This window comes from Chenopodium quinoa, unplaced genomic scaffold, assembly GCF_001683475.1.
Source record: "Chenopodium quinoa cultivar QQ74 unplaced genomic scaffold, ASM168347v1, whole genome shotgun sequence".
Classification (NCBI taxonomy): Eukaryota; Viridiplantae; Streptophyta; class Magnoliopsida; order Caryophyllales; family Amaranthaceae; genus Chenopodium; species Chenopodium quinoa.
In genome coordinates, this window is record NW_018744620.1 from 1,494,657 (window position 1) to 1,508,233 (window position 13,577).

Below are 13,577 nucleotides of genomic sequence, written 5' to 3' on the forward strand. Positions count from 1 at the left end.
CCGATCCGAATGACTCGACCCATGACCCGAGATTCACCCGAAACCAGTGACTCGAAACCCGAAATCAACCCAACTCGAACCGAAATGGAATTGACCCGACCTTGACCCGAAACCCGAAATGACCTAACCCGAAACGACCCGACCCAAAATGACCCGACCCGAAGTTGACCCAATACCCGAAGTTGACTCGACACCTGAAGTGACCCGACCCTAATTTAACTTGAATTAATTGACCCAAATAGACCTGAAACCCGAAGTGACCTGAATTAAAATTACTTTATACCTGAAAAGACCAGAATAACTTTAAGAAAAAGAATTGATCCGAGCAAACCAAAATAGAAAATAATTGCAATCAAACTGACTTAATTTTTTTATTATTATTAATTTGTAATGTGTAACAGTGTAAGTAATTTACATATTTTGAGTATTACTTTTCTCGATTTCTTCGGCCTTTTCTTTATTGCGTTATACATTATTAAAAGTTCGTAAAAATATTGAAAATTAACGACTATTCTATGAAGTTTGTCCATAAGATTAAGAAATTTTTTTACTAAAGCTTAAATAAAAGTCACAATTCTCACAAGTCTGGAAAAAAAAAGTACAATAATAACGCGTACGTAACATAATGTTCAATACCAAATGAAATTACAAGGTCTGATAGGCAAAGATAGCAACCGACCCGAGTATGACCCGACCCGAAGTTGACCCGAAATTTAGACTCGAAAATTGAACCGACCCATACTCACTATTCTCTCTACTCAAACAATAGAGTTGATTCAACAATAGAAATAACTATTACATGAAAAGTAAAAGAAATATCTTTAAAAGTTCAAAACAAATTGCTAAAAGTAAACAAAAATTATTTGCACTAAGTTTGAGATGTAAAATAAATTATACATATATAAAGTGATTGTAACATAACTTTGAGATGAATGTATATAACTCAGGACAAATTAGAAATTCTATTCCCCAATTCTATTATATACAAAATAATATAAAATACTAAATGAACTGTATTAAAGTAAATAATGTATTACAAAGTTAAAAAGAAATTGCTTAAAGTAACTGTAGTGAGCAGTATTATAATAATAATAAATAAAAAAAAAACTATTACAAAAAAAACTAAATATTTTATGAAGTTCAAGGCATATTTAACATCAGCTGCATTAATCCAATAATGAAGCCTGCCTATCCCAGATGAACCTGAAAAAAAAAACAAAAAGTACATAAGTTGTAATAAAGTAAACAAATATCACATAAAAGTAAATAAAACAATGTTAAAAGTAACATACCAGAGAAATTACTTATTTTGATAGTTTCCACTGTCATGAGAAACACCTTATTGCCCATAAGCTCTGCAAGTTCTTCCTTTTTTGCTTTTTTCTTCAACAGCTACCTCTTTGGAACTTTTCAAGCGTTTAGAACTTCTAGCAGATCCTTTGTTGAGACATTGATTCGGAGGCAAGATATCTACATAAACAACATTAGATCCAACAAAGAGCTGAATATCAGCTTCTTTGCCTTCTTTGAAACTTATACCTGACATTCAAAAAGTAAATAAGTTGTATTAAAGTAAATAAAATCTAAATAATAGTAAATAAAACAAAGTTAAAAGTAACAGACTTTCACCACCGTTCTTTTTCATAAGCTCTTCCTCAAATGAAGACAAGTACTTAACAAAATCAGAAAGATCATCCTCAGAACCCTTTGCTAGACTAACACAGGAGAACATTTTTTACCACACATCAGAGATTAGTTGCTTCTTTTTGTCAAAGTTAGAAGCCTCATCCACTGATGTAGATTTCTTCATAACATCTTTTCCCCAACGATTCAAAACATAATGTTCAGGAATTTCAGATACTGATTACCTTTCATAATGAATAATATATGTTTGCACAAAACACTCTGACTCTCAAACATCTTGCAAGTGCTAGTACACTCTAGTATAGATAAATTAAATGTAACATCAAAATTCCTTTGACGTTCATTATCTACAACAATGGAAAACTCAACTCCATCACCATAAGTAGAATTACAGCTTTCAACACCACAAGAAAAACAAGCAGCCTCGCATTCTTGTTGAAATTCATAGAAAATAGAACGAGTGTAAAATGAACAACCATGCTTCTCTAACTTTAATGGAGTGATCAGTTTAGGCATTTGCTTGTTTAGTCTATTCTGTTCATCTTGCTCATGCCTTTGTGCATCTAGGGTTGTTTCGTACCGAAGGAGAAACTCAACACATGACACATGAGGATTTATGAAATTACAAAAAAGGTTGTTTTCACCCTCAGATCTAGAGGTAGATCTTAACAAACCACCCATTCATAAATCCCTAATATAGGCAGGGATCCAAAGATGCTTGATCTTGAACATATAAGCAAACCATTCATGAGCTACCAAATCATATTTTTCCATCACAGTATTCCAACCATCAACAAACTCATTAGGTTCAATTTCCCTGTCCCAAACAACAGCACAAAGTTCTTTCAAAAGTCAGTGTCATTACAGAAAGTTGTACCCACTTTCTCAGGCACTTTCCTCATGATGTTCCACTTGCACAATCGATGCTTCGTTTTTGGTAAAAAGTTTATGTATTGCAATACCCATTACAGGTTCTTGGTCAGTTATAAAGCAAGAAGGCTCATTTTTCATACATTTTAGAAAAGTCTGAAAAAGCCATACAAAAGACTCCACATCTTCTTTAGATAATAACGCTGCACAAAATGTGACACATCGTTTATAATGGTCAACTCCAGTAAAAGGGCAGAACACTAAAGAGTATTTATTTGTATCATATATGGTATCAAAAGAAATGGAATCTCTAAACAAGTGAAAGTCCTTTCTCCCTATGGGATCAGCCCAAAAAACCCGTGTTAGATGCCTAGTTGCATCAACACAATAGTCCAAATAATAACCACCATTACTGTTTTTGACTTTCTGTTGAAGATTTTCTATACACATAGCCCCATCAGCTTTAGAAATATTAACTCTTAAGTCACGAGAAAAGTTTTTAAATTGATTTTTAGTGCCTCTCACATGTTTATAACCTCCACAATATTCTTTCATCATCCTATAGGACATAACAGCCCTAATGTTAAACTTTGAATTATCAAATATAAACTTCCTATGAATACAAGTTAAGCCATTATCATATGGTTTAGTGACCTGTCTGGTAGTAGGAGTTGAGAAGGGATGACGATGGCTTTCGTGAAAGAAATAAACCACATACTTTCCACCATCACAATACTTAAACTTAATCATAGCAGGACACACAATCCTCCTGACTATCTTCTTCCTAAAAACAGCACCTTCAACATCTTTTTTATCTTTCTTATTATCATTGACAAAACCTTCTTTTTTACAAACCAAATATTTAATAAGTGCAAGACCTTTTTTACCATTAGGACCAGGCAACTTCTTTTCTACCTTGCTAGTACTATGACGGACATTGAATCCACATTCACTAGCATACTTATAATAAAAATCAATTCCATCTTGAAGACAATTAAATTTCATTCTAAAAATAGGCTTATTTTCCATAGAACAAGTGAACAACCAGGAATAAACTCTTTACCACCTTTAGAATTATGAACTGTCCTAGGTAGTACAACATGAGAAGGAGTTTTAAAATGCTTACATTAACATCTCCAGCTTGAACATCAGGAGAAGAGAGCCTAACTGTTTCAGACATCATCTTGAAAAGTAGGAGAATGCAAATTAAAAGTAGACAAAACATCACTAAAACTAAAAGCAAAACAATTAAAAAATGAGGAAATGAAATATTTAAAAAATGTTTCAAACATCATGCTGAAAAGTAGATGAATCCAAATTAAAGGTAGATTAAACATCACTAAAAGTAAAAGCAAAACATCACTAAAAGTAGCTGAAATTGCTGCCCTACCAAGGCTGTTGCTGCAGCTCCTGCTTGCCATGGCTTGCTGCTGCTATGCTACTTCTGCTATGCCTCTTGCTGCTACTATCCTACTTTTGCTAGAACATTGATGCTTGCTATGTGTTTGTTAGGCTTTAAGTAAAATTGCAAATAAGATTGTTTAAGTGAAAGCGAAACTAAAACAATACATCAAAAAATCAAAAAAGCAGTAGTGAACATAACATAATCAAATTTAAGTAAAACATATTTAAAAATTGCATTACATTATCAAACGAAATCAAGAATAATAAAAATTACTCAGAAACTAAAGCAAAAATCAATAAAGAAGAACAAAAACAAACTAAAAACAAAAGCAAAAACCCTAACTATATGTAAAATTGAAAACGAAAACAAAATCGAACAAAATAACAATAGAAATCAAACCAAAAGCAATAATAATAGAAATCGACAACGAAATCGAACAAAAACAAAGCAAAAACCCTAATTATATGATGAATCAACAAAAAAAATCTAAAAATTACCTCTCAAGAATGTTCGAATCACAGCAAAAAAAGGAAAATCGCAGAAGAACAACGAAGAAGTTACGAAATTGAAGTAGAAAAACGATGAAATCAAAGATCAAAATCAAAGAGCGAAGACGAACAATGAAATCGCCTTCAGAGAGATCAGATGTAGAGAGAGAAAGTATGAACGTAGAGTGAGAAAGTAAGAAAGAAAGAGAAAGAATTAGAACGGAGGTCATTCAACGCCCAAAATTACAAAAATGCCCTTAATGAGGCGGGTGAAACTTTAGCCGTTAGATCTGACGCTATAAACGACTAAGATTAGTTCGCAGTTCTTATTATTTAAGGTAGTTCGTACGAGATCTAATTTCTATATATATATACAGGACCAGATTATAATGAGAACCAATCCTATAATAGGAACAAAGAACTAATCTGGACCGTCAGATCTAAAATAAAAGGCGCGTGATCTAACGGCCCAAATTAAATCAGACGAATTGAATGAGCTTCTCTCTCCTCTCTCCTGCGCGATTTTCTCTCTCCTCTTTGTCATATCATTGACGCCATTGTTCTCTCTCCTCAAGCTTTCTCAATTCAATCAATAGCTCCAATATCAGAAAAAATTGCTATAATTTACATACTTCTTCAATGTTGTGCTAAATTCGCTGCAAAATTTGTCAACGTTAGAGGTAAGCATTGGAAATTTCGTATAAATCGATGTTTAGGGTTTAATACTTTTTTTGCCTAATCAAATTATATATCCTATCAATTTGCAGCATATATTTGCAAATTCGTCAATAGTTTGGTGCATTTTCAGTTTAGCTTAGTGATTATAACTGTTTTATGGTGACTTTTAAAGCTCGTAGTTATGCGAAACTTCAATACAGAGATGTTAGATTTAAATTTTGTTTGATTTTCAATAGTCTATTGTGATTTAAATTTTGATGCACACTAACTGTTCGACAAAATTCCTCAATGAATCCTATTATTTTATCAATTTCAAATGCAGATAGAAACTAAGTAGAAGTAAAATCGATTATATTTTGAAGTAAATCAAAAATCAAAGGGAATGTAGATTTTGGAATTCTTCTATTGCAAATCGAAGTGAGATGGATTAACTGTCAAATGTGCTAGAATTTTTTTGGTAAGATAATGGTAGAAGTTATAAAGTAACTTTTAATCGATTTATAATAACATTATGGTAGACGTTGTTGCTGTTGTGTTAGTTTTGAGGAGGCCAGGAAGTAGGAAGATAGCTGCTTGTGGACTACTTTGTGTTGTTGTTGTGGTGTGGATAAGCTGGCAGCAAGATTGATGAGAGGTGAATGTGGATTTTTGTGTAGGTTGAATTTTTATTCTAGAATCTGTAAAATTATAAGTGGACTTGAATATAATTCCACTAAAAGTAAACTAAATATTTTTAATAGTAGATTAAATTGCTCAAATAAAAAGTAGATAATCAATGAGTTTATGGTTGAGGATTTTTACCCCCTATAATAAGCAGATAGAAATATGATAAGAGTAAATCAAAAGGGGGGTGCTGGTATGCCCCTTCCTATAGCCTGGTCACCACCTGATGAGGGGTGGGGAAAGCTAAATGTTGATGCTGGAGTTGTAGGGGAATCAGGGACTGGTCTGGGGGCAGTGTTGCGTGATTATAATGGCTCAGTTCAGGGTTATTCTATGGTGCAGGGCATCGAGTGATGGAAGACAAATGTAGCTGAAGCTACGGCTATCATATGGGGTATGAAATTTGCGTATGACTTGGGCTGGAAAGTATTATTGTAGAAGGAGATTGCCTTGCTGTCATTCAGGCTTTGAGAAACAAGTCAGTAGGATCAAGCTCATTGCATTTAGTTTTAGAGGATATTTTAGAGATGTCTTCAATGTTTGTTTGCATTAAATGGTCTTTTGTTAAGTGCGGTGGGAATAGAGTGGCACACGAATTGGCTCACTTCCAACCTTGGGAAATCGATCAAAGAGTGTGGAATAATGTAATCCCACCCCGTATTCTTGATGTAACTTGCTCTGATTTAACTATTTAGTTCCCTTTGTGGGTTCTTTCAAAAAAAAAATATAAGTATATTTCATCTGCCTGTATAGTTTTGCTCCAACTAGAAGTGCTTCGTAACTATAGATCATCTTCACAGTTTTTGCATCAACTAGTTGTGCTCATTATTGTGCTAATGAGAGTCGTATCTATGAAATTGCTATTAGTTGGAAGTCTTATTTTGCTATTATCTATAATATGTTGCTATAGTTTTGCTCTACTGTATCTAGTGTAGTTTTGCTTAATCTAGTGAGTTTGATTTTTACTTAGTGTTATGATTGTTGCCTATGTTGTTTTGTCATGGTGTGGTGTTTGGGAAAATATCCTTCCTAAAGAGTGATCCCATCAACTACTAAAATGCTCTTATGTCTGCATTTATCCCTGGACAAAGTATGCTCTTATGGTGGCACTATAGGGTGCATTGTAGTTATTCTGAAATGGCAAAGGCATAGCTACGCTCTAGAAAGACTTTGTTGTCATTTTTTTTGTTGCATCAGATTTATAGGAAGGTGTCAGCTTGATGAAAAAAAATACTAGTAAAAATAATCTAAAGTAAATTAAATCTAATCTAAAGCAAATAAAAAAGACTTTAAAGTAAACCTATTAGCTCAAGTGGTAGAGCACTATGCGGATGCATAGAGGTGTAGGTTCAATTCCTACATAGGTTATCTCTAAAAGTAAATATTAGACACTCTAAAGTAATTCAAAACATCTCAAAAGTAAATCAAATTAGCTCTAAGGTGTACAAACAAAAGAGGTTGTTTTTTATTATCTTTGTAACATGAGGTTAACTCGATCCTATAGTGGACACACCTGCTCTCATTCCTGTCACTCAGTTTGATAGATCAATGATGAAGGAAAAAAATACACTAAAGTAAAAAAATAAAAATCTCAAAAGTAAATAGAAAATCTGAAAAAGTAAATTAATATATCTTTAATTTAAATTAAAATAATTATGAAAAGAAATTAAAAGTAGAGCAACATATGTCAAAAGTAAATCATAATTAATCTAAAGTAAATACAAAATGCTAAAAAGTAAACCAAAATATCAAATAAATAAATAAATAATATCATCATTAAAGTAAATAATATTTACTCAAAAGTAAATTAGAAAAACTCAAAATTAAATATAAAAAAATAATATATGTAACCCAATGGTTCGAAGCGTAAGAAGTAACCTATGTGGGATTCGAACCCACATCTTTTGTGCACTTGCACAATGCTCTACCTATTGAGCTAGTAGGCTAGTAAATAATATTATTGAACATTCAAAGTAAAGTAAAAAGAAAAAAAAGAAAGAAATCAAAAGTAAATTAATAAATCTTAAAAGTAAATAAAAATTATATAAAGTATATGTTGCCTTCATTGTTTGTTATAATTAAGTCACACCCAATAAATCGACCGCGCACTATATTTGGTACGAGTCAGTAACACATGGAATTTTCAAGATAACAAATAGCAACCATAACCAATTAACTCTTCAAGATAACTAACATTGGAAGCATGGCATTCAAGCTCAACCTTCGCATACCCCAACTGACCTGCTAGCAACACACCTAGCCTCGCAGCAGCAATTTCAGCCTGCTCCACGTTCCACCTTGCTCTCAAGCGCTTTACAGTACACCAAGCATCATTCTTAAGAACTGCACCCAACCCCACCTGGTTTCCAGCAGCCAAGTGGGCATCAGAATTGATTTTTATAGGCCAAACAACAGGGAGACGCCAAGTCCTAGAGGTAGCAGCACTTGTAACCTCAACTGGCTTAAAGACTCTAGCAACATACTCTGAAAAATCATGGAGTGACTTTGTGAAGTTATAAGAAATAAGTAGTATGGAGTTCATTGTAAAGGTTTTTAAATTAAAAGTAAACAATACAATACCAAAAGTAAATTAAGAAAAAAATAAAAAAAATTCAATTGTATTTGTATAGTGAAGTCATTGAAAGTGATAAATGAGCATAGAACGAGTCATTTCCTTTTATATCGCTCTAAAAATGAGTAGTAATCAACCAAAAGAAAAGTATATGAGTTGAGGTTAAAGTAAAGGTTTTCAAATTAAAAGTAAGTAAATCAGTGTAAAAAGTAAATTATTATCCAACCACCCAAAGCATATCCCTGATAATCCAATTCACCATTGAATTATCCCCTGGAAAACAATTAGAAATGCATTGCACTTTTCAAAATCTCAAAAATTATATGTCCCTGATAAGCCGATTGTACCTAAGCTTCCTTGAATTCCCGGATTTTGATTAAACACCTCATTATAGCCCTAACCAATTCTAAGATCATTTTGCAAACAAATCCAGATCTGAAAGCCACAATCAAGCACCAATATCAAATTACTTCTGAAAAGAAAATCAAACCAGAATGCTGCAAATTTAGCAATTAAAATGTATCAACTATATCAAACGAATTATAATTATTACAACCAAATAACAATAGAACATAAAATTACTACCGAAACAATATGGAATCATAAATCTGATTAAAATAAGCGAACAAAAATTATCAAAAATGAACCTTAATTTCAACAATCTAAATTGCAAATATGCAAACATTTAATTGCAAAATCCCTAAAATATGAACTATAATCACAAATACTGAAACAAATAATTGGGAAAACCCTAATTTTCGCAATCAAATTCGCAAAAACTTGTTTCAAAATCGAATTGAATCAAAGCAACAACAAAAATGAAAATAAATCAACGTACCTGCCCATTCATTTTCCTAAGCAACAATAATCAGAGATGAGAATTTGCAAAATTGATGACATGCGACGAGATTAGATAAATCGAAAGAGAGAATTTGCAGGAGGAGAGAGAAAATGCAGAAGAAGAGAGAGAAAGAAAATGAAGCGATGTATGAGTTAGGACGAAGGTCATTCAATGCGTAAATTACAAAAATGCCCTTAATGAGGCGGGTGGAATGTGAGCCGTTAGATTGAACGAGATCTACGGTCCAGATGAGTTCTTAGTTCCTATTATAGACCTAGGTTCTCACATGATCTTGATTCTATATAGGACCAGGTTATAATGAAAACCAATCGTATAATAGGAACTAGGAACTAATCAGAACCAAGGTGAATAATAGGAACTACGGATTTTTCATGAAATACCACTGAGTTTTTTCAAAATTCACCATATACCACACAAAAAATTTTAATTCACCATATACCATTCAGTTACTGTACGTTAACACAGAATGCCATTAATGGTAACTTCCGTTAGTGTGCTGTTTGGGGTAAATTACTAATTCACCATATACCATAATTTTATGTTTTTTTGCATGAAATACCATTTTTTAAAATATAGCCGTCGAACAGTTATAACGGCTAGTTTGTGTAAATATATGTAGTTCTTGAGGGAGTCACGCACCAAGGCACACCTCTAAGAGCATTTGCAAAGATGTCCACAAACTCGAGATCATCATCATCATCGTCTTCCTTCGGGTCTTCGTATGTAAGGGTGCCAAACAAAGCATGTTTGTTGTGGTAGGAAGTTTGCAATAAGAAGCTCCGATTCGGCGAAAAATCCACAAAGGTTGTACTATAAGTGTGATGTATGTGATACATTCAGATGGTGCAAGGGCAATGCTGATCAAAATGTCTCGTGGGGTTATGAAAATCAAAGCAGAGGAGGGATAGACACGCATGGAAGTGAGACCGTGTTGAAGCAAGAGTTGAAGGAGCTGAAGAAAAGAGTAGCAAAATAGCAAAAGATAGTGAATGGAGCAATAAAAATAGGAGCAATAAAAACAGCAAAAGAGTAGCCTTGAAATGAAAAATGTAAGACAAAAAATGTCGTTGCTTAAATAAGTTACACTTCAATTGCTAACATTGTTTGCAAAAAAATATGCCTACATAATTGTTGAGTACTTGCATTACATACATTGGAATTGTGAGAAACAAAAGAAGTGCCAAATAAACCAAGTACTTAACATTTTGTTCAAAAACAACTTGACACTAAACACTTAAGATTAAACATTGTTCACCAAAAAATTACACTTGACAACCAGCTTCAACAATGCTAAGTAGCAGTCTTTCTCTTCTTCCCCCTTATGTTGCCTTGCTGTGAAGAGGAAGCTGCATTTTCTTCCTTCTTCGCTTCTGCCTTTCTTGCCTTACAGGTCACTGCATTGTGTCCCAGTTCTTTGCATAGGCTGCATTTGTTGTTCTTGTGCCTCTTTCCTTTTTTTGCTTCATGAGGGGCTCTTCTCCTTTGCTTAGCTGGTCTGCCTGCACTTCTTTTGCCTTGGGGTGGTGCAATTCTTGGCACATCAAGTGATGACCAGTGATTTGGATTAGCCATGGGGTGGATGTGGTCTCCATAAGTCAGTTTGTATGCAGCCCCCTTGTAGAAAGGGGACACAAAGTCCCTGGGTTCAAATCTCTGGTTGTAAATGACCCCGAGACCATGCTTGCATGGGATCCCTAATCCTTGCCATTTCCCACACCCACAAGTCATATTCCCAAGTGTGAAAGGGAACTTGACATGGCCATCCCTCACCTCAAACTCTCCACCACCAGCTGCAGTGACATGGCAGAACCTAGACTCACAAGTCCTGGTATCCAACACCCCCTGTGCATGCTCTGTCAGCTGATTTGGTTCCATGTCCACTGCTTTATCGAACCTGGAACCCATCCTTTTCATGCACCAATTCCTAACAGCTGAATTATTCCCAAAAAAGAAAGTCACGGGAAGCAACAACAAGTACACAGACATAGCATCAGCTTATTATGGTACAAACAAACCAATTTGTATGCATTGAAATGAACAAAATAGGCACAACAGTTTACCTTCCAGCAATGTCAATAGAGGCATGTCCCTGTTGCACTTTGTTATTGCATTGAATGACTCTACGAAGTTTGTTGTGTTATGATCACAACATACTATCCTGTCAAACATGTGCACACTCCACTGCTCTTCCACATTTGTCAGGTAATCAAATGCTGTTGCATCATACTCTTTTATCTTGGACATTGCTTTTCCAAACACATATTCATTGTAGGCATTTGCAGCAATCCAAAACAGCTTATGAAATGTTGTCCCACTCCATCCTGCACCCTTGCAATTTGAGTACAAATGCTGGCAGCATATTCTCCTGGTAGCTCTTGGGAACACCTCAAACAAAGCTGATTCAACCCCCTTAAAAAAAAACAAGACTAAGTTAGTAAACAACATCATCATTACAAATTAAAGACGAAGAAGAAACTTACCCTCATCCTGTCACTTATAAAAGTCCAGTCATCCTTCTGAGATCCATACTAAGCAAACAGGCACCTCAAGTTTCTGAAGAAATAAGTCCAGGAATCTATGCTCTTTGTGTCAACAATCCCATAGGCTAACACAAAAATCTCATTATTCCCATCAATTGAAACTGCAGTGAGCATAATCCCTTTGTAATACCCACTTAAATGTGCCCCATCTATTCCTATGATAGGTCTACAACCACCTAAGAATCCTTTCACTTGAGCTGCAAAAGATATGAAACAGGCCTTGAATTTCAAAATATGATCCCCACTATCAGTCCATGTAATAAGAGCATATGACCCAGGTTTTGTGGACTTTATCATTTCAGCATACTTTGGAAGAGCTGCATAGGACTCAGCAAACCCACCATGTAATTGCTCCCTGCCTAAACTCTTCACTTTGTATAACAACCTCAACTTCACATGGATCTTGTACCTTTCCATGCACAGTCTCTGTAATGAATCAACTGGGACATTTGGGTTTGCCTCTAAGTCTTGAAACAAATGCCTGCATAGCCATGCTGAAGAGACCATAGGATTCTCTTCCAGCCTCCCACAAGTTGCATGCTCTCCTTCTAGCTTCTTTATGGCCCAACTGACTTTGTCTCTCAGAACTGAAGCATGAATCCTCCAATTGCAATCCCTCATCAGACACCTTGCTATGTACCTTTGACTGTCAGCATGGTCAACTGAAACAGAGAAGCCCTCTTGTATGCAGTAATCTCTGAAAACCTCTAGAAACTGTGTTTGGTTTCAAAAATCAACCACTCTTCAAGTTCAATGGATCCAAATGGTAAGTGAGACCAGATTTTACCATTTTTGTACATTTTGTCTAACACATGGGACCCATCTAAGTAATCCTCAAAGCTCTTCTCAGGTATATTATCAGGAACATCTTCTTCTCTCACAATGTACTCATCCTCAATGTCCAACTCCATATCATAATCAGCCTCAACATCAGAAACTTCATAATAAGCATCTTCACTATCATCAGAAGGCCAATCATTAGACTCAACATCACTTTCCTCAACAACCAATTTTTTTTTTGCTCCTAGTGTTGATTTGCCTCCCTGCTGCATTTTTCTTCCCAACATCAAGCCCATACTTAATTGCTATGCTTCTAGGCACCCTCCACTCTTTGGATTTAAGCCTAGTTTGTGCTTTAGGCTGGGTTGGTTGCCTTGGTGCTCTTGCTGTTGGGTGTGGTGGTTGTGGTGGAGGGGGTGTAGGCTGCCTGGGTTGGTGTGTTGGTGTTTGTGGTGGGGAAGGATGCTGTTGGGAAACATTTGGTGGTGGAGGTGTGGGCTGTCTTTGTGGAGAGGGCTGTCTGTGTTGAGTGGACTGTGTAGGGGGTTTTTTCTTCTTCTTTGGGGTAAGTTTTTTTCTACTTAAAGGGTTCTTTGGTTGAGATGTTTTTGTTTGTGAGGGTTGAGGTTGTGAATCCCCTGTAAAAACCTCATCAGCTGCTGGGATAGCAAACACCCTTACATAGTCAATCCCATCATCAACAGCATCCACAACAGGGACCTCTATAGCCACAGAATATGCCTGCTGGGCCAAAAGCTGCTCCTCAGCTTCTGCTTCCTCTACTTTCCTTCTATTCTCTTCCTCCATTAGCCTAATATTTTCAGCCCACTTCTTCAAAGTTTTTGCCTAACGAGCTTCTGCAGACTCAAACACAAGAGATGGTGTTTCTGTCTCTTCTATAAACACTTCTACTTCACTCTTCCCTTCATTCCACTCCCACATTTTTAACATTGCCCCATCATCAACTAACTCTAACTTACGATTTGTTCTAGGTTTACTCAGAAACAGGGTGAAGTATCTGAAAGGAATGGTGTCCTTCCAACAAGTGTATTATTCCGATAGAGGGTTTAGAATT

The 13,577-nt window shown here is 35.3% G+C and overlaps 2 protein-coding genes and 1 long non-coding RNA gene across 4 annotated transcripts; 1 reads left to right on the plus strand and 2 right to left on the minus strand.

Annotated features, from left to right (window-relative positions):
• Window positions 1–1,339: 1,339 nt before the first annotated feature.
• On the minus strand, window positions 1,340–3,519 carry LOC110700213 (protein FAR1-RELATED SEQUENCE 5-like). Its single transcript, XM_021877721.1, has 4 exons — window positions 2,607–3,519; window positions 2,387–2,486; window positions 1,624–1,715; window positions 1,340–1,539 (listed from the first exon to the last, which is right to left on the minus strand). The coding sequence occupies exons 1-4, from the start codon at window positions 3,517–3,519 to the stop codon at window positions 1,340–1,342; spliced, it is 1,305 nt and encodes a 434-aa protein (XP_021733413.1).
• A 1,170-nt stretch (window positions 3,520–4,689) lies between these two features.
• Window positions 4,690–6,668, plus strand: LOC110700162. Of its 2 annotated transcripts, none has more exons than XR_002507153.1 (2): window positions 4,690–5,087; window positions 5,625–6,668. It is a non-coding gene; the product is annotated as an uncharacterized LOC110700162 (long non-coding RNA). The 2 variants fall into 2 exon arrangements; XR_002507154.1 differs by having other exon boundaries at window positions 6,091–6,668.
• A 3,804-nt stretch (window positions 6,669–10,472) lies between these two features.
• Window positions 10,473–11,668, minus strand: LOC110700214. The gene is made up of 3 exons (XM_021877722.1): window positions 11,663–11,668; window positions 11,243–11,591; window positions 10,473–11,113 (listed from the first exon to the last, which is right to left on the minus strand). The coding sequence occupies exons 1-3, from the start codon at window positions 11,666–11,668 to the stop codon at window positions 10,473–10,475; spliced, it is 996 nt and encodes a 331-aa protein (XP_021733414.1).
• Between the last annotated feature and the right edge of the window lie 1,909 nt (window positions 11,669–13,577).